The 21,513-nt window shown below is 38.6% G+C and overlaps 1 protein-coding gene across 3 annotated transcripts in view; it reads left to right on the top strand.

Annotated features, from left to right (window-relative positions):
- FGD4 (FYVE, RhoGEF and PH domain containing 4) overlaps positions 1-21,513 on the top strand; it is a 162,723-nt gene that overhangs the window by 70,796 nt on the left and 70,414 nt on the right. For all 3 annotated transcript variants that reach the window (XM_008073739.2, XM_008073740.2, XM_008073741.2), the window contains exons 2-3: positions 6,230-6,382; positions 20,390-20,573. In XM_008073739.2, coding sequence (XP_008071930.1) covers positions 6,230-6,382; positions 20,390-20,573 — 337 coding nt within the window. The remainder of the gene's footprint in view (positions 1-6,229; positions 6,383-20,389; positions 20,574-21,513) is intronic.

Here is a 21,513-nt window from a genome sequence, read left to right as displayed (position 1 = left end):
GAGAAAGAGAGAGAGAAAAGGATTTTTCTGGTTCTGGTTGCAAATAAAAACTTTTGGAGACATGGAAGGATCAGGGAGACCAGGTAAAGGGTCTTGTAATCCAGTGAAGGATTATGGTAAGGTAGGCTAAATGACAGCACCAGAGATGGTGATAGATGGTCAAAGCCCAGACATATTTTGAAGGTAAAGCCATCAGAATTTCCTGGTAGATGGGATGTGGTGTATTAGAGAAAAAGAAGGGAATTTTTGCTGTTTCCAGAATTGTTGGCCTAAGCATAGCCAGAATTGCCATTGAGTTGGAGATAACATTACAGCAGTGGGTTTTGGACAAGAGTTGAGAGACCGAGTGGTTTAGATTTGGGTCTGTGGATTTTGTGAGAGAGCTCTTATACATCCTAATGAAGGTGTAGTAGGCAATTGAATGTACAAATCTGGAGTTTGGGTGAGAGGTCTGCATAGAGATGTGAGTGTAGCTGCCCATGTAGGTGTGGAAGTGTGCGTGCAAGTGGGGGGGAGCACCAAGCACTAAGCCCAGCAGCACTTCCGCTTTAGAGGTTGTAATATGATTTCTTGCTATCAGAGATAAGAACAACTTCATATTTCTGGACTTGTTCTTCTTAAACAAGGCATATGCTTTCAAATGTTTAATTGTGGTTTTATAAAAGCACCTGGCATTTACCATCTTAACCATTTTAATTACACGGTCACTGGCGTTGAATATATTCCCATTGTCACGCTGCCATCACTGTCATTCATCCACAGAACTCATCTTGCACAACTGAAACTCGATACCCATTAAGCAATAACTCAACTCCCCATTAACCTCTCCTCCTAGCTTCTGGCAACCACCATTCCACTTTGTTTCTATGAATTTGACTATTCTAGGCACCTCGTGTAATTGGAATTATATAGTATTTGTCTTTTTGTAACTGGCTTATTTCTTAGCATAACATCCTTAAGGTTCATCCATATTGTAGCATATGTCTTTGTTTCCTTCCTTTTTAAAGACTGAATAATATTCTGTTGTATGTAAATACCAAATTTAGTTTATTGATCCATTGATGGGTAGTTGGGTTGCTCCCACCTTTTGGCTATTGTGAATAGTACTGTTATGAATATGGATGTACAAATATAAGGAATTATGCTTTTTTTTTCTTTTTCTTTTCTTTCTTTCTTCTTCAAGTTGTGAGTCTTACTCTGTTGCCGAGGCTGGAATGCAGTGGCACAATCACGGCTCACTGCACCCCTGACCTCCTGGGCTCAGGTGATCCTTCCACCTCAGCCTCCTGAGTAGCTGGGACTACAGGTGTGCACCACCATGCCTGGCTAATGTTTTGATTTTTTTGTGGAGACAAGATCTCGCTATGTTGCCCACACTGGTCTTGAACTTCTGGGCCCAAGCAGTCCTCCTACTTCAGCCTCCCAAAATGCTAGGATTATAGGTTAAAACAAAACAAAACAAAACAAAAAAACTCTGTAGTATGTATACTTGGTGACTGTTATAGTTTTTTTAAATATAAGCGATTCATAAGTATATTTTTATTTTAAAAGATTTAAATAATATAACCGCATAGGCAGCAAGACATGAAAATTCTCATTCATTCTCTTACTTGGCTTCCATTCCCAGTTCCCAAAGTAACACTTACCTTGTTACCCCTCATCCCTTTCAACACATTTATATGCATTTTAATATATCTTATTTCTTTTAAAAATGAGATTACACTGTTCACTACCCTTTTCTGTGTTTTATTTATTATCTTGGAAATAGTTCCACTTATTAATATCTTGTGGAGCTTCCCATGACTATTTCTATAGATTAGATTCCTAGGAGGGCAATTCCTAGGTCCAAGGAACTTAAACTCTCCATCAGATTTTCTTTTCTAAGTTCCTTTATGGTTTGATTGTTATTTTCCTGGAAAATGCTCTAGAAGTTTAATGAACTGCTTGAAATAATGTGAAATAAGTTTCCTGGTTATTGATTTGTTCCCCTTAGCAAGAAAGTTGTAAACCATGAGTGTTATACCTTTAAGGAGTCTATTTTTTAAAAAAAAATACAGTTGATCTCTTAGTCTAGGTGTTAGCTAACACACAGATATCTGCAATCTATAGGACAAATGGAGTTTTTGAAGTTATTATAGGAAAAGACTAGTGAAAAATGTCTTATAATACTATTTTACAGTGGAGAAGTCTGACAGATACCACCTTATCAAGTGACCAAGGTTAACATCATGATAATCATTGATATCACGCAATGATATAAGTGAGATGGGGTATGCCTCTTTGACATTTTTCTCCCAAACCCGTAACTCTGGTCTAATAAGAAAATATCAGAGAAACCCAGTTTGAGGGACATTCTACAAAATACCTGCCAGTATTCTTCAAAAGTGCTAAAACCATACAAGCTAATCATAGTCTAAAGTAACTCTCACAGATTAGAGTACACTAATGAGACAATGAGAACTTGATATACAGAAAAATAGTCTTAGGGAAAACTGATAAAATCTCAATAAAGCTCGTGGTTTAGTGTTGTACTAATGATTTGCTAATATATTATGGTTATATAAGATGCTAACATTAGGGGAATCTGGGTACAACTCCTCTGTAAATCTAACATCATTTCAAAATAAAATGGTTTTTGTTTTTTAAAGTATGTTTATTCTTCTGGATCATTTGTTCCCAAAAAGTTTCTCTCCCCCTAGAAAATTGCTTCTTTCCTCTTAAATCCAAGAAGACCTCTTGTCCCAAGGGATAAAGAGATCTTTTGAGCTAGAGATCTATGAATGGGTGATGGGGTATAACCGTGGCCATAAGAAACCATAAAGATATGATCTGGCCAGGCACTGTAGCTCAAGCCTGTAACTCCCGCACTTTGGGAGGTCAAGGTGAGGAGATTGTCTGAGCCCATGGGTTCAAGAACAGCTTGAGCAACTTGGCGAGACCTCATCTCTACAATAAGTCAAAAAATTAGCTGGGTGTGGTGGGTGCATGCCTGTAGTTCTGGCAACTTGGAAGGCTGAGGCGGAAGGATCAAGGCCACACTGGGGTGGCACTGAGTGTGCCCCTGCACTCCAGCCTAGGCAATGGAGTGAGACTCCAACTCTCTCTCTCTCTATATATATATATATATAATCTGAGGGTCATGTACACCATCAGACCTGAAGTATCAGAGGAATGGACTTTTTGTTTGGAATGGATGGCCAAAGTGAAAGTCCAAACTTAAAATGTGAAAGAGCCATTCCAGATTGATTTTGTGAAACATAATAACCCAGAACAAAGTTGTTTTTTTTTAAATAAATAGTACCCAAAAGTAACTGCAACTCAAAAGTGTAACATAATGTATGAGTATTGAAAATGCAAAAAAGAGAGATAAAGGAACGTTTAGCCATGGTGGCAAAATTTCCACTTGATAAAGGGAAACTTGTGCAGTCAAAGATGAGACTGACTCTCTGAGGTTAGCATGTGTCTAGACATTCCTACAAAAGATAGGACCCAGCAAGTAAAGCTGTGAGTAACCCAAAGACAGATTGCAAAATGGGCTAGTACCAGTGGCTAAAAAGATTACCACAAGATTATCCTCAGAAGGAGATAGTATTTAAATGGGATACCTCCCTTCCCCTACTCTAACATACTATAATTAGTCATATCTGTGTGTAAGATAACTGCTGATAATTATAAATCACTCCTGTTTGTTCTTCTTGATAATTTGGAATGTAAGAACCCCTATAGTTAATGTAAAATTTTTTGAATGGGTGGACCATCTGGTTACAATTGTTGTTTCAAATCCCTGTTATGCAGCTGGCACCCAAATAAGGATTTCTTTTAAAATATGAGTAGGCAGAGTCAGTCACAAATAAGCAAAACGTTTTGCTTTTTATCGCTAGCATCCAAGATGTTAGCAGATGCAGTGTTTAATGAAATGGTGCTTCTTTAGGCAAACTTCTTTTAACCATGACATGTCTGACTGATACCAGTGGTCAGCACATTTTCCTGTAAAGGGCCAAGTAGTAAATATTTTTGACCTTGAAGCCATATATGGTTGCTGTTTTGTATTTGTCATTTTTATTTTAAACAAACCTTTAAAAATATAAATGTTCTCTGTGTCCTTCACCATGTTTTCATGCTTTGTGATAGTTGCTAAAGTTTGGAGACTTGTTTTAAACAATGATCTGAAGTAATGTTTCTGGCAGTGGATTTATTGCTATTGGCAGAAGATCTGTAATCATGACTTTGGTGAATTTATAAGAAAATAGATGCATGGTTGATCTCTCGTTGTAGGCATTTTTTGCACATTCATGGGAGATATTCTCGAAAGGTATGACACTTGTAAAACCCATCATACCCACAAAGTTTGCTGTTCAGAACTGAAATGCCTAAATAGTTTTCCATTTCAAATTAGTATTATGTAAGATGTTTTGTTTCTAAATAGACTAATTATTAAATTTATTTCATATTGTAACATGTAATAGTGGTAGTCTGTTTTTTAAAAGGCTCCAGTTACTTTGTTTTCTAATGAAACCCTTTAACGTCTCCCTTTTCATAGTTTATTGCTGTTGACTCTTGTAAGTTGACCCTAAAGCTGCATTGTTGATTTCACAAGGTCTCATTTTACAATTATGTTACTGTTTCTTCCTCTGGTTTGTGATAGAGCTGTGGTTCTTCACTGTTTCTGCCACAAGCCATCCTTTACTAAACCTCAGCAGGTGGGCTTTAGGATACTGTGGTGAAAAACATCTAAATCTCCCTAAAAGGCTAGCTGATTAGGTGAAAGGCTGTGGATTTTAGGGATATACTTTGCCAACTTCACGTAGTTCTTCTAAGATGGTAAATAGGCTCACACGTTTCAAGATTTGAACTTTTATTTATTCTCTTTATAATTTTAATAACATTATGTCAAGAAATCATCCATAACTCTTGCTATTATATATAATATATAAAACATATAAAATATAAACCTTTGTTATGTTTTGCTAAATACTGTTTAATCTAGCTGATAGATGTGCTATTTTAGCAGAAGATTGTCTGATAAAAATCCATTTAATTTCTGTCTTAGAACTGGCTCTAAAATAACTTCTCAGATGATACTTGGAATTCTTAATATTTTTAAAAATCCGTTTTACCAAGGTACCTTTTTAGGGCAGCACAGAAAATAAAGCGGTAGTGTGTTTTTTTAATAATCAATTGGATTAAGAAGGAATTTTTAAAAACTCATTAGAAAGTTGATTGGGGTTTATTTAATTAGTTTTTCCTGTTTTGAGTAATTAAGGCTCTAAAAAAATCTCTAATCATTTTATTTTAGATATTTGGTTTCTATAAAAATGAAACTATTTATTAACCAAATGATAGTCCATTAAATGAGATACTTTGATTCCATTATGATGAATTTCCTGGTAGAAATCTTATTTTCTCTTAAGCAGAATCCAGTCTTGTTAATATCACCATGTCAACCGGAAGAGAAGAAAATTTAATATGCATAATAAAGAAAAAACACTGACATATGACTTTTTAAAAGTCTTTGGAATTCAACATATAACTTCTTATACTAGAAATTGAGCAGAAAATTAGTCTTTTCCCCCAACATCTATGTCTCATAGTGTATTTCAGGGTTTTAAAGAACATTTGGGGGTTTTGTGTTCTACATAAACGTGACGATGTTAGTATAATTTCACCATTCTTTCTTTGGAAGACACTGGTCACTCACTATTAGCTTATGTCATGGATGTTGATGTGGAGTGTGAGTAAGCTAGTGGGTGAGAGAGGGTGCGTGGGTGTGTGTATTTGTTCATTTCTAATGGGGCCGTTCTGAGAGTCTTTCGGTCAGCTGTCAGGCTGATGCTTTCCTGCTTTGTTCCTTTGAGCCGCTCCATGACTAACCGACTGGACACTGGAAAGGAAAGCTTTTAAAGGATTAGAATGGGGGCCCTCCTGTCCTCTCCTTCGCCTACATCGTAGCAGCTGCATTCTGCCCTTTCGGTGGCCCTGCAGGGAATGGAGGCTTGTGTGTAGCAGTCTTCTGTCAGCATGCATTATAAGGTTCCTAAAGCACACGGAATGAGAGCTTTCCTCAGACAACTCTTTGTCAAGACCAGCCCACGTGGGGAAACGTATTTCTATGCTTGGTCTTGTAACGGTGACTGTTTTTGTTGTGTGGCTTCAGGAGAAATTTAACTTCCAAGACCGAGTTGTGCAGTGTCTCCATCCTTACCCACCCTTTCCTTTTGAACTCTCACAGGCAGCAGTACCTGTCCAAAGATCACCATCGATCTGCCTTGTTCCGTAGGCAGCACAAGCACACTGGTTGATCAGAATGTATCTGATGAAGCGGCTCAGGGAATAAATGGGAAAACGCCAGCGAAACACTCCGCTGCAAGTCCAAAGCCACAAGGTATGTTTCCTGGGGGTTTCTGATCAGGGCAGGTGCTTTGTTGACTGACGAAAGCTACCCAGAAGAATGATGACCACAAAGAAGGAGTTTTCATCTGTAAAAGAGAGGAATGGGATCCATTATTTTTCAGAGAAGAGTCCATCTGGGAGCCCTCTGAAGCAGAGGTTGGCATCTGCTCTGCTTCTGAGACAACTTAAACATTTCTCTCTTGTGATTATTTTTGCATACCTGAAATTGTTTGCATGTTCCTTTAACAGGCTGTGATCTCTTCATGCATTATGCCTGACCTAGCACAGGGCCTAACTTACTGTGTGTGTAATGAGTGTGTTTGAATTACTGTCAGAAAGAAATGACTTGCTAGATGTCAGAATATCTGTGAAACAGATCATTCTAAAACAGTGCTTAATGCACTCATCAAGAACGTACTTTGAAATATAAAGAAACTGGGCCTTGAACATGCCTCATAGTAAGGTCATCCACAGAAATGAAAAGTAAACAGCCCCCTTCATTCAGAATTGAGTGACCAATGAGGAAAAAGTAAAAAATGTAATGGTAGAAAGTGTTAAATATTCAGCACTGAATGTTCAGTGGCCATTTCCTTTTACAAAGAAATTTCCAGTGAACTGTGTATTAACTTTGAGAAGCACAAAACTATAGTTTAGATGATAGAGAGCAAGACACTTTGAAATGTAACCCAAAAGCAAAGCTACAGTGTGGTTTAATATGTGTAGTTTCTTCCTTATAGATTTTCATTTATAATAAATGCTTAATATCCAGCCAAGAAACAATACTGGGCATTATCAGAATTGCTACACTCTGGGAAAAATTCATTTTTATTTTGTGTTTACTTTGGTCTCTTTCCTGTTCTTGCAAAGAAAAAAATGTTATAGAGGTTGCATTATAAAAGAACATGTGTTATTCTTTGAAGTTGTATGTTTTAAGGATTTCTGAAAGAAAATTTTAAAATGAGTTTGAAATGAAATCTGAGGTATTTGTCTTTTTGTTCTTACTGCTAGCCGTATTCATGGTGGTGTGGGCTATGACTGTCAAGCAAAGTTAGGTAATTGGCAGTTCAAATGAGTGGCCCATTCACGTACTTACAATCTTTTCTTTTGACTACGCTTCTCCCTTATAACACTGATGTGTATAAAAACATAGGGAATTTTTTTTACTATGATTTAAGCTGTTTTATTTCCAAAATACAAAATTCTATCTTGCTCATTAGACTTGTGTTGACAAAGATCAAGCATGAGGTAAGAATATAAAAATGAATACAATTCTAGTTTATGTAATTGCCCACATCAGAGGAAGAATTTCATTACTTAAAAAGCCTTTTTTTGGAAGACGTATTGCATTACTTCATTGTTTTTCACAGTCAGTATTAAGATAAGTCAAGCAGTGTCCTTCCTGAGCTGCTGTCTGCCAAAATAATCCCATTCTTCAAGGAGACAACACTTGACCTTGCTGTTTTGTAGTTTATATTAAAGCCAATATATTGCTACTTAAATACATATTTCTTATCCTAAATATGGGTTAGTGATGCATAATCTTCTCACTAAAGGGAATACTTCCAGATATTAAGTAAATCACAAAGTACTTTATGTTTCTTATTCAAAATACTTTCATTCGTTTGGCCCTTCCCTGGAACCCATGGCTAAAATTTTAATCTGACCCTTAACCCTGACATTTTATATTTTCTCTTGCCATAGTCTGTTCAGGCTGCTATAACAAAATACCATAAACTGGGTAACTTAGAAGCAACAGAAATTTATTTCTCACAATTCTTAGGCTGTGGGAAGTCCAAGATCAAGGTGCTGGTAGATTCAGTGTCTGGTTAGAGCCTACCTTCTGGTTTATAAATGGCCATCTTTTCACTATAACCTCACATCATGGAAGAGTCATTGAGGTCTCTCTGAGGCCTCTTTTAAAGGGTACATAACCTAATCACCCTCCAGCCTCTTCATATTGTTATGTTTCCTTGGGAACGAAGATGTCAACATGAATTTTGAAAGGGCACAAACACAGACTGTAGCACCCCAGCCCAATCTTATTTTTTTCTCATTCGTTACCATTTGACCTACTATTTTGCTCATCCGGCTCAGTTTCTCCTGCCGTTTTCACTACTGCATCCCCTCACATAGCACATCACAGTTCTTCTATGATCTTGTTTCGTCACCACATCTCTTCTACTTTGTTTCTGCGATTCTTTGTTTACAACTATGAACATGTGCCATACAGAGACCAACATCCCTGAAATGAGGCTACATCTCAGTATTGTCAGATGAACCACCACATAGATTGGGTACTGTTTATTGGCTTAGTGATGAATAATAAGTATTTCTTACCCTTCGGCAGAGAAGAAGTTACTTTTAATTTCCCCAAACTCCTAAGAACATTTGGGTGACTGAGGTGGAGAAGAGAAGGGAGTGCAAATGGGAACTTCCCGCAAGGAGCGAGGAATTACCATACTGGCACCTTTGTTCCCACCTCCTTGCAGATCCATTACGAACTGTGAACTGTGATCCGTTATGTAATTTTAATGTAATTGAGGACTCTTATTCTAGATCAGTAGATCGCACCTGGAGACAATGTTGCCTACACACACTCCCCTTCCCCCACAGGACATTGGTAGCATCTTGAGACATTTTGCTTGACACTACTTGTGAGAGTTGCTGCTTACACCTTGTGAATGGTGGGTAAGGGTGCTGTTGAACATCCTACAATGCGCATGTCAACCTCCTAGAGCAAAGGATTAACACAAACTGTAATGCCAATAGTGCTGAGATGGAAACACTCTGATCTAGATCCTAAAATAAGCACACAATTAAATCTTGGGGTCTTTTTTCAAATGTGGATAGCTAATGAGATCATAGCTACCATTTAAAATTAAGGAGAGAGTTTTGCATACCTCTTTTCGTGCTGATTATATAGTAATGTGTCTGAAACAATTTACGGTTTGTGCTTGTGCTTATTAATTACCAGTAAGAAAATATTTTTGAAGGATTTTTTAATAGGTTTTTAATTGGTAAATAAGCTTACATTTGGATCTAAATTGGAGTATGTGGATTTTGAAATGGATTTGTTTTAGTAGAGCTTGTTTTTGCCTCAGCTTCAGAAAATACCCTAAGGTCTTGGGAAACAATGGCTTATTCACTTCAGACTAATTCCACCAGTCAAACAAATTACTGAGCAATCTCTAATATAAGTCTTTCTTCTTGTTCACCACTTTTAATATTGGTTTATTTCCTGACATGCTAAACATAGCTCAAAATAGCCTCTTTAGCAATAAAATAAAGCTAATTGTTTTTTCTCTTAGGAGCTTTAATCCAGAACATTCTCCATAGTTCATGATTATTTTGGTAAAGTACATGTTGTCACATAATGTCTCAATCATTAAATGTTTTAAAAAAGTTGTGTGAACTTAAAGACCCTCATTATTGTTTGAATAGCTTATTTAAATGTAGAGTAAACCTAGTCATTTGCTTCTAAAATAAAACAGTTATGTGTAAGGACATCTTCTTTAAAAGTGTAAATTTAGGCCAGGCTCGTGGCTCAACCTGTAATACCAGCACTTTGGGAGGCTGAGACAAGTGAATTGCCTTAGCCCACGGTTCCCGCCCAGGCAACTTGACAAGACCTCGTCTCTACAGTCAAATAAAAAAAATTAGCCAGGTGTGGTAGTGCATACCTATAGTTTTGGCTACTTGGAAGGCTGAGGCAGGAGAATCATAGGAATCCAGGAGGTCAATGCTGGGGTGTCTGTAAGCATACCACTGCACTCCAGCCTGGGCGACGGAGTGAGACTCCAACTCAAGGGGAAAAAAAAATGTGAGTTTATAATGCATTTATATGTAGCCAACTTTGTTTTTTCATATTTACTGAAATAAGAGTAATTGAAGTCTACTGATAATCACCAAACTTAAACTGGCAATTAGTTTCTCTTTTCATTCTAGATAATCACTTTGTATACTTGGAAATTTTTGAATAATTAATTTTTTTTGTTTACTGCCTATAAATGTGGCTGCAATAAAGCCCATCTTCTTTATAGTCATATAGAGATCTCAAACTTAGCACATGCACCCTGAACTACCGTTCTTTCTAAAAATTGCCCTACTCACTGTGTCAGTTGATTGACAGTCCCATCCTTCCAGTTTTTCAGACCAAAGGTCTCAGAGTTTTCCTTGACTTCTCTTTCTCTCATACCTCATATTTCACCAATCAGGAAATTTCCTTTAAAATATACCAAGAATCCAAGTGTTTCTCGTTACCTCTTCCTAAGCACAGTTATCTCTTGCCTGAATTTCTACAGAAACCTCATAATTGTTCCCCCTGCTCTGCCATGCATTCACAACACAGCGGCCAAGATGAGACTGCCAAAAGTTAACTCATATATCACATCTCTGCTCAGAACGCTATAACAATTTTTCTGTCATGTTAGGTCTCTACAGTAGTCCATAGATTCTGCTTTATCTAAAGCTTCCCTCTGACCTCAATACCCACTTGTTCATTCTGCTCCAGCCACATTGGCCTCTGGACCCTATCCTTCTTTGCTTTTCCCTTCACGTGCTGGAAAACTCTTCCCCAGATCATTCCCTCAACTTCTTCGAGTCCTGTGCAGATCCCAACGTCTCAAAGAGAACTTTGAACACTGAAATCTGCCCTCCCTCTCACTGCCCCCACCCTGGGTGTTATTTGTCTTGTTCTTTTGGCCCCTCACTACTTGTTCTCCCAACACCTCTTTCTGATGTATGATTTACTGGTCATATTTATTGTTAATTTTTTCCTTTTGCTCATTGATATGCCATGAAATCAAATAGGTATTCAATAACTATTTTTGAATTGATGAGAAATAAAAATATTCTATATAGATGCATAAGAATGACTCTAGGATATACAGAGTGATATCTTGTATATTAAAAATAAAAGAAAATGAATCTACTGTGATGGCTTTCCAATAAACATTTTGTTTTCATTTGATTTAAGGTATAGATAATGAGGTTTGAACTAACATGACTCTGAAATAGTTCAAATCCTAGTAGAATGTACTTAAGTCTATTTTGTAATTGCTAAATTCTTTTTTTTTTTTTTTTTTTTTACTTGGAATCTTTCACTCTGTCTCCCAGGTTGGAGTGCAGTGGCACGCTCACAGCCAATGCAGCCTCAACCTGCTGGGCTCCGGGGATCCTTCCGCCTCAGCCTTCCAAGTAGCTGAAACTACAGGCACACACCACCAAGCCCAGCTAGTTTTTTGATTTATTGTAGAGATAAGATCTCTCCAAGTTGCCCAGGCTGGTCTTGAACCCATGGACTGAGGCAGTCCTCTCACCTTGGCCTCGCAAAGTGCTGGGATTATAGGCATGAGCTGCCGCCTAGCCTATGCTGAATTCTTAGTGGTTGTGTAAATTTGTACTGTACCAAAAATGTATAAGTGGTCACATTGCTTCATCTCCTCACTGACTCTTAGTAGTGTCAGGTTTTAAATTTTTGGTCAATCTGATATGGGTGAAATACTATCAGATTATGGATTTAATTTGTGTTTCCCTGATTATTAGTAAGAGTGACCACTATTTTCCTGTTTACATCCTTTGGGCTGCTGGATCTTTTAGTTAATAATTTATAAGAATTCTTTATTCTGGTTGTTATTCCTTTCTTCCTTATATATAATGCCAAAGTCCTCTCTGGATCTGTAAACTCTGATCCCTCTCAGGGCATCACAGAGGAGGCAAGGAATGCTGATGGAGGAGAGGGGCAGATTAAGGGCATTATTGCATTCTGAAACTTTGTATCCTACCATGAAATTCCACCTAGATGGTATACAGATATCTTAAAAATAGATAAGTCTTAGCGATGTCAATCTTGTACAGTTGTAAAGTGCTTTTTAGGTAGGATTCTTCAATGCAGTATGCTATTAAATCCTTTTCCAGTCATCAGTGCTCAAAGTAGCTGTGTTACCTTTCAGTCTCAAAAAGGAGGAAGGAGCAATAAGATTAAATGGTGAATCCCGTTTGTGAAATAGTGATTTTCCTTAAGAGTTGAATGTTAACATAAAATCAGTTGGATTAGAAGAGCTAGGCTGAAACAAGAATGAGCAAGACTCAATTCCTGTCCTTAAGGAACTCAAAAGTCCAGGGAGACAACCATGGCTTAAAAATATTACAAGATAGCGACAAGTGTTCATTGAGAAGGTATGTGAAGATTTTTGAGGCAAGGTGGGAGGGCTTATGTTAGGGGTAGAATAATCAGGAAAGCCTTCTCAAAAAGAATCGATGACTTGGTTGAGCCTTGTAGGAAGTCTGGGAGTTTGCTAAGTTGACCAACAAGATTGCAAGTAACATTCCAGGTGTGTGCAAAAGCTTGAAAGCCTAAGTAATACAGCAGACTTACAATGCAGTATGCAATTTAGTGTGGCCGGAATCTAGGCAGTATAGGGATGGCAGAGTAGAGATGAACTAGATAGTAAGAAAGTTAGTTCCCAAGAAATGTGTTTCAAAAGAAAACAAAACCAGGCATGGTGGCATGCCTATAATCCCAGCTACTTGAGAGACTCAGATGGGAGGACCACTTGAGCCCAGGAGTTACAGAATATGGTGAGCTATGATAGCACCACTACACTTTAAACTGAGCAATAGAGTAATGCTTTTTATCTTAAAAAACAAAAAAGGAGGCCAGGCATGGTGGCTCAAGCCTGTAATCCCAGCACTTTGGGAGGCCGAGGCAAGAGAATTGTCCGAGCCCAGGGGTTTGAGATCAGCCTGGGCAATTTGGTGATACCTCATCTCTACAATAAATGAAAAAAATTAGCTGAGCGTGGTAGTGCGTGCCTGTAGTTCTGGCTTCTTGGAAGGCTGAGGTGGGAGGATCACCTGAGCCTAGCAGGTCGACGCTGGGGTGACCGTGAGCATGCCACTGTACTCCAGCCTGGGTGACAGAGTGAGACTTCGACTCAAAACAAAATAAAGAAAAAGAGGCAAGACAAGGAGATTCACACCTATAATCCCAGCTCTTTGGGAGGCCGAGGATTGCATGAGCCCACGGGTTTGAGACCAGCCTAGGCAACCTGGTGAGACCTCATCTCTACAGAAAATCAAGAAAAATTAGCCATGGTGGCATATGCCTGAGGTTCTTGCTGCTTGGAAGACTGAGGCAGAAGGATTGCTTGAGCCTAGCAGGTCGAGACTGTGGTGGCCATGAGTGTGCCACTGCCCTCCAGCCTGTGTGACAGAGTGAGACTCCGACTCAAAACAAAAACAAAAAAAAAGAAAATGAGCCTACTTTGATGACTTTCTGATAGATATTTTGTTTTCATTTAGATCTGAGATATGTAATGAGGTTTGGACTAACTTGAATCTGAAATTGTTCATATCCTAGTAGAATGTACTTAGATGTTTTTTAATTCAGTGAAAAATGTTGTAGTAGACATTTTAGACTCAGGTATCTTTTACCCAAAAGTCTTCTTTCTTTCTTTTTTTTTTGAGTTGGAGTCTCACCCCGTTGCCCAAGCTGGAGCACAGTGGCACACTCATGGCCACCCCAGCGTCAACCTGAACTTCGGCGATCCTGCTGCCTCAACCTTCCAAGCAGCTAGAACTACAGGCACGCGCTACCACGCCCGGCTCATTTTGATTTATTGTAGAGATGAGGTCTTGCCAAGTTGCCCAAGTGGGTCTCGAACCCGTGGGCTCAGGAAATCCACTCACCTCAGCCTCCCAAAGGCGCGAGATTACAGGCTGAGCCACCAAGCCTAGCTGAAAATCTTATTTCTATAGAGTTTAGCAATGTAATAGGCAAAGGTTGTAGTTGCATGCCACACTGCTGTCATAGTGTGAAACCTAAATCTAGGAATGATTTTGCATGTCTTAAATGTCACGCTATTGATCTATACAATTAATAGGAAATCTGGAAGAAAGGGGAAAATAAAATACATAAATAAATTATTTATTTAAAGAAGCAGGGTCTCGCTCTGTTGCCCAGGCTCGAGTACAGTGGCACAATTATAGCTCACTGTAACCTGAACTATCAGGCTCAAGCAAGTAGCTTGAGTCAATAGGTATGTGACACTACACCCAGATAATTAAAAAAAAATTTGTTTTGTAGAGAGGTGGTCTTGCTGTGTTGTCCAAGCTGTGCTCAAAAACTTCTGGTCTCAAGCAATCCTCCCATCTTGGCCTCCCAAAGTGTTGGGATTACTGGCATGAGCCACTGTGCCTGGCCTGAAATATTCAAAAGACAAGGAATCAGAGCTTCAGGGCTTTCCATTCTTGTAGTCTCTCGTGTCTCATGTTAATGAGAGACTATCTTTTCCCCTTTATAGAAGTAATTTGGGAAACTTCCTTTTTAGACATTGACTTTGCCTATTTGATAAAATTATGATTTCTTTAGCTCCAGATTTTTAGTTTCTTTTTAGTTTTATTATACATTCTTAACAATCTGGGCTATGTTGTTATGTTTAAGGATTTAATGGTCCTTTCTAATTCGTGATCTTGCATGTGTTGTGGAGAAAGTATTTCTTCTCTACCATTTTAGTGTCTCCAGCTTGACCTAAGAACTAAATTTCCATGAAATGGGCCAGGCACAATGGCTCAAGCCTGTAATCCCAGCACTTTGGGAGGCTGAGGTGAGAGGGTTGCCTGAGCCCATGGGTTCGAGATCAGCCTGGGCAACTTGGTGAGACCTTGTGTCTACAATAAGTCAAAAATTAGCTGGGCATGGTAGCACATGCCTGTAGTTCCAGTTACTTGGAAGGTTGAGGCAGAAAGATCGGCTGAGCCCAGCAGGTCCACTCTGGGATGCCTGTGAGTGTACCATGCACTCCAGCCTGGGAAACGGGGTGAGACTCCAACTGGGAAAAAAAAAACCGACATAAGATAAACAAGAAAAACTTATAAGTTTTAATTATTATTGTTATTTGTGTGCACATGGGAGTCTCCACAAGAAAAACAAAGGCCCAAAGAGGCAGTTAGCAAGGCATGGTTGTTCGCGCTGGTAATCCTAGCACTTTGGAAGGTGAAGGCGAAAGGATTACCTGAGCCCAGGGGTGTGAGATCAGTCTGGACACCATGGCAAGACCTTATCTCTACAGTAAGTCAAAAAAATTAGCCTGATGTCATGGCGTGTGCCAGTAGTTGCAGCTACTTGAAAGGCTGAGGCAGAAGGAGCACCTGAGCCTAGCAGGTTGAGACTGTGGTAGCCGTGATGGTACCACTGCACTTCAGCTTGGGTGACAAGAGTGAGACGATTCAAAAAGAAAAAGAAAAAAAGGCAGTTAGAGCTGAATGCTTGTATACTGAATTGGACAAAGTGACAAGGCATTTTCCTCAATGACTTGTGGAAAAGTCACCAGGAAGAAAAGCATTACTTTGGGAAGATTTGTTTGTACAGATTTTTCTCTGCCTCACCTCCCCATCAGTGGTGGTAAGACTATTTCCTTCTGTTACAGTGAGGACATCTTCTATAGCGAGGTTTCATCTCCTGCTTTCAGCAAGAGAGGGAGAAGGTCAGAGCACCTGCTGTTTTTCAAGTGCCTTTGTATCAAAATAATACTTATGCCAAAGTGTCATATTTGGGAAGGACATATTCTGCTACCCTTCATATGCCATCAGTTAAACATCATATGAGAAACCAGGCTCAGTGGCTTAGCCTGTAATCCCGCGCCTTTGGGAGGCTGAGGTGAGTGGATTGCCTGAGCCCACGGGTTCGAGACCCACCTGGGCAGGCGAGACCTCATCTCTACAATAAAATCAAAAAATTAGCCGGGCGTGGTAGCAAGCGCCTGTAATTCCGGCTACTCGGAAGGCTGAGGCGGAAGGATTGCCGGAGCCCAGCAGGTCGAGGCTGCGGTGGCCAGGAGCGGCCACTGCACTCCAGTCTGGGCGAAAGAGTGAGACTCCAACTCAAAAAAAAAAAAAACAAAAAACAAAACATCATATGAGAGAGTTGCTAACTTTCATGGTCATTTTAAAGCAATAATAGTAAGTAGTCTCCTATTTTGTACCCAGAGCAGATGTTGCTAATTGATTGTTGTGCTGCTTTTTCTGTCTAAACCTGAACAAGCTCAAATTCTTCCTCCTTTTTGAGACAGGATCTCACTCTGTTGCCCAAGTCACTAAAACTAAAAGCATGCACCATCATGCCCAACTAATTTCAAATATATATATTTTGTAGAGACAAGATCTTACTGTGTTGCCCAGACTGGTCTTGAATTCCTGTGCTCCCATCTCAGCCTCCCAAAGTGCTAGGATTGCAGGTGTGAGCCACCATACCCAGTCTTCAAATTGATCAGAATTTGCATTAGTCATCTCTTAGCCTTTGACAGATACTATACAGGCACAGTCAGTTGGGCTTTGTCAATGATTTTATAAAAGGGAGTAGTGTTGAGAGAGAGAGGGGTGTTCATCATCTGATTAAACGTGAGAAAAAGGAGCATGTCCACCTAGGACACTGTGTGGTACATAGCTAGTGTTCAATATACATTTGATGAATCAATGATTCTGAGATGAATGATGTTATCACTAATGGAAATGGAGAACACAGGTGGAGGAGAATCTGGTTTGCACAGAAAAGTAGTAAATTGAGTTTAATAAGCTGGAGTTACTGATAGGATGGACGCCCAGGAGATGTCCAGAGAGCATTTGTAAAGTTGATCTCCATCCTGTAAAAGAAAAATCAGAAGTGGGGAAAGGGAAAGGGAGACTGAGATTGATTTGGGCACCAAGGTTTATTTCTAGAGGTGGTAGCTGAAGGCTTTGGTGCATACTGAAATTGACGAGGGGGGAAATGGATAAAGTGAAGACAGGACTCCATGGTACTCATTCCTGGAGAACATCTCAGTGAGAAGGGAAAAGATGAATCCTTAGAGATGTGAAGGCCGACTACAGTTGGGTTGGATTCCCAGAAGCTGAGAAATGTGGCCATAGAGGAACATTTCATTTCAATAATAAGTATCAATTCCTTGGTTGCTCCTGCCTCTGCAGTTGTTTCCTTTGAATACAAAGTATTAAAATAAAACAGAAAATCTTGGTTTTTAATTGGTATTGGATTTTTAGCATCATATATATAGTATACAAGATATATTTCCCTTTTAATTCTGCGTTAGACATACCTAGGTTACTGTTGAGCTTTGGGAGTGGAAAGAATCATTTTTATTCATCAGTTAGCTCTTTTGAGCAAAGTATGTATTATTTTTGTTATTTTATCAATGATTAAGATAAGGACAGAATTTTCCTCTAAAACAGCACTTTAACCATTCATGTACCATCTTGAGATTTTTGTCATATCCATGTACCATTTGTCCTCTTTTATTTAAAATGCATATGTATATATTTATGATTTACTGTGCATTGAATTATCTCCTGTGCTAAATTAGATGCCTTCTCTGTGCTTCTAAAATACCTATGTAGGGACCCTCTTGGGTGCCCTCCTGCTCTGGGACGTTTTCTATCCACTCAGTATATCCTGCTTTCAAAAAAAATAATAATAATGATAAAAATACCTGTGTACCCAATGCCCACCTTTATCAATGTCACTGAAGTGTCTTTCCGCTCGTATATGATCTCCTTGATGACACGTTAGATAATATATGTATTTCGCAAATTTGCCAAATAGTCACTATAAATATGGTTGTGATCAAAATATTCCTTATCCTCAGAAACTCTTGCCTTGTGGAGGATACAGCTTTGAATCTATAATATATTTAATATTTTATTGTTGCTTTGTTATTATTTAATCCTACCTGTTACTAATTACATAACAAATTATTGTATGAAACAGCTTAAGAGATGGGCATAACTCGGAATGGGAAAGGTGGTGTAGCCATTTCTGAGAAACTGACTGATGTATCATTTTATTTGAGTCTTTCAAGCATTTGGCACATAATAAATAAGGAATGTTCAGTGAGTAAAACTAGGTAGATGGAGGAGTTATTTCATAACAACTCTGGCACACAAAATTAGAAAGAATATATTCACTTCCTTCTTCCAGTATTCTAGTTAAGAAAGTTGAAATTACTTCCAGTGTTAAAAGGATTTTTTGTTTTAGTTTTTAGGTTGTTTTGGTTTTTTTTTTTTTTTTTGAGAGAGAGATTTTCCTGTTTTATTGCTTTAGTATATACTTATTCTCCACAGGAGTTTTTCCCTTAAAATGCACAAATATTTCACTTATATAAGCCCTTTGTTCCCAATTAATACTACACTAATCATATCTTGGAAAATATCATTTTCACAAAAAGAAGCATGTCATATTTTCATGGAGATTGTCTTCTTTTTTGTATTGAAAGAGAATTAAGTGAATTAATTGCTCCACTTGTAGCTCATTGTGATATGTTTTTTCCTTCCTTGTAACAAATTGATAACTGGCACTAAAATAATGAAATCTAGGCCAGTGAGCATCAGGCAACTGTCAACTAGCTGAGTTTATAAAAGAGATGAGATAACCGAAAACCGGGGTAACCAGCTGGGGGAAAATGGGGCATGTAATTAGGAGACATGATTTCTTACCCTTCTTCCAGAAAGTGAGAAGAGAATTTAAAGAAGAGAGATGGCGATGATTATATTTGATCTGTCAAAACTAGTCAGAGAAAAATACATATATGTTATAATCTTTTACCCTGAATGTTAATCTTAGAGAAAAGTGACATTGGTTTTCAAAAGTGGAGTGATTTCTGTACTGATCACACATATCATATTATATTTTATCATCTACAGGTTGTTAGGGAATTTCTATAGAGTTTAGTATTTCATGAAGTGATGTGTTCCTCTTGTATTAATTGAATGAAGGACTTATTAGGTAAGCAGATGATTTGTGGTATAATGATGCAAGCCAGCTCTCTTGATCCGTTCTGTGTTGCTATGAAGGAATACCTGAAGCTGGGTAATTCATAAAGAAAAGAGGTTTATTTGGCTCACAGCTCTGTAGGCTATACTAGAAGCATGGCACCAGCATCTGCTCTGCTTCTGTTGAGGGTCTCATGCAGCTTCTACTCACGGTGGAAGACTTAGGGCAGAGATCACAGGGTGAGAGGAAAAAGCAAGAGAGAGATTGGAAAGAGAGATTTCTCTTTTTTTACAATCAGCTTTTGTGGGAACTAATAAAATGAGAGCATATTCACTATTGCAAGACTGACACCAGGTCTGCCTGTGACCCATGACCTCCTAATTTAGGCCCCACCTCCAACACTGGGGATCAAATTTCAACATGTGTTAGAGAGGGGAGAAGTATCCAAACCCATTGCACCAACTATATAATGTAGCAGACAGTAAAAATAGAACTGCTATATCCCTCCACTCCCTTTTGCTGGATGTATAATGAAGACAGTGCAGATCACGGAAGGAGCAAGAGTCTGGGTACCAGTCATAAAATCAGGTTCACCTTGTTACCCCAGACTAATCACGTAACCTCTCTGAGCCTTCAAAGACACTAGAGGAGAATAATGGTGCCTACCTACCTAGAGGATTGTAAAGTATACAATTTCATCTAGGATCACATTCAATAAAGTGGTTTTGTTAAAAGGGACAATGCTACATCAATACAACATTATACTATTGTTGTCTGTTGTTTTGTTGGCTTTCATGTTGTTTAACTTAGTAGCTCTGGATTCTGGTATATTGTTATCACTCTATTAATAGAAAATCTGTTTTGTAGCTGACAGTGTGTCTCTCAAATTTATTTTCAAATTTAGCACCTCCTTTTCCCTGTTTGGGTGAATAACAGCTATGTTGTCTATAATAGGACTTGGAATTCTGCAGTCTTATGTAGATTCCTAGATGTTTAATAATGCCATATTCAATGAACTAAAATGAAAAGAAGTACTTTAATTTGGAGATGTTGTTTCCACAAGACCTGGAACAAATGTCCAAGATGAACAAAAGTCCTTTGGTTGTGATTTAGTTCAAAATTTGATAGACCTCCCCTCCCCTTTGCAATTACAGTTTGATCATACTGAAGGACACCGGAGTTTTTATTGTTAAAGAACAAAATATCAGTGAAATACTGAATTCTATTCTTTTTCTACAGTGCCTCCAAAGCCATTACACCTGCAGAATTCACCTTCGTCCAATATACACCAAACCCCCAGGCATAAAGCTTTACCTAGTGCAAAACCAAGGATGGAGGAAGTTAAACCTGCCTCTGCTTCTTGTGTCTCAAAAGAAAAACCCAGTAAGGTATCAGATCTCATCAGTCGCTTTGAAGGAGGCAGGTAAGAGTTCATTTACAGTGGGAGAAGGCGAGGGGAGGAAGAAAGCTGACTTTTGACAAAAATGATAGTCACAGATTTTCTAAATCAGAAACATAGTATCTTATTAGGCTTGGTAGACCTTTAGAAAGGATGAATTTTTCAAATAAATGGCTTAATCTTACCCTAGAATGATCTGTCACTTACTACGTATTGCCTGTGTCCAGTGCTGTTGGCTGCTAGCTGTTGAGTCCAATCGTGTGTTTGTGTGTCTGTGCTCTCTCTCGCTTCCTCTCAATTTGTATGTGTCAGTCTCTGTGTGTTACTCCTTGTGAATCATTCTGTTGGTTCCTGATTATCTAGGTTGGAAAGGCTGGGCGGTTGCCTCTGTCTCTCTCTCTCACTTTGTATGATTGTGAATGTCTCATTCCTGGGGCCTTCTCTTCTTTCTGACCCATTTTATTTAGGGTGGGTCTTCTGTACCCGATCAGTCTCTGTTTCCTCTTTCCACATACCCCATCTTACGGTGGGTTTTGCAAAGAAATATTATTACCAATGGCAACATTTATGCTGTTTCAGTTTTGTATTTATTACATAGTTTATATTCTTTGTTTGGAAAAAAGGTACGTGAAAAATATTTCTCACACAAACCATATAAGTTGGTTTTCTATTTATAAAATCCTCAAAGATCATTTTTTTCCTAGAGTCTTTTGATAAAAGGAATTTCCATCACTGATTTAGAGAATAAAAATGATTATCAGAAGGTTTTTGTCTTTATCTGTCACCAAAAGTCCATGTATAATTTTTGGTTTTTTGTTTGTTTTTTTTTTGAGTTGGAGTCTCACTCTGTCGCCCAGACTGGAGTGCAGTGGCCGGCGGCCACCGCAGCCTCGACCTGCTGGGCTCCGGCGATCCTTCCGCCTCAGCCTTCCAAGTTGCTGGAACTATAGGCGCGCGCTACCAC

This window comes from Carlito syrichta, unplaced genomic scaffold (genome assembly GCF_000164805.1).
Source record: "Carlito syrichta isolate Samal-C Ts95f unplaced genomic scaffold, Tarsius_syrichta-2.0.1 Scaffold316039, whole genome shotgun sequence".
Lineage (NCBI taxonomy): Eukaryota > Metazoa > Chordata > Mammalia > Primates > Tarsiidae > Carlito > Carlito syrichta.
This window is presented reverse-complemented; position numbering and strand designations above follow the sequence as displayed.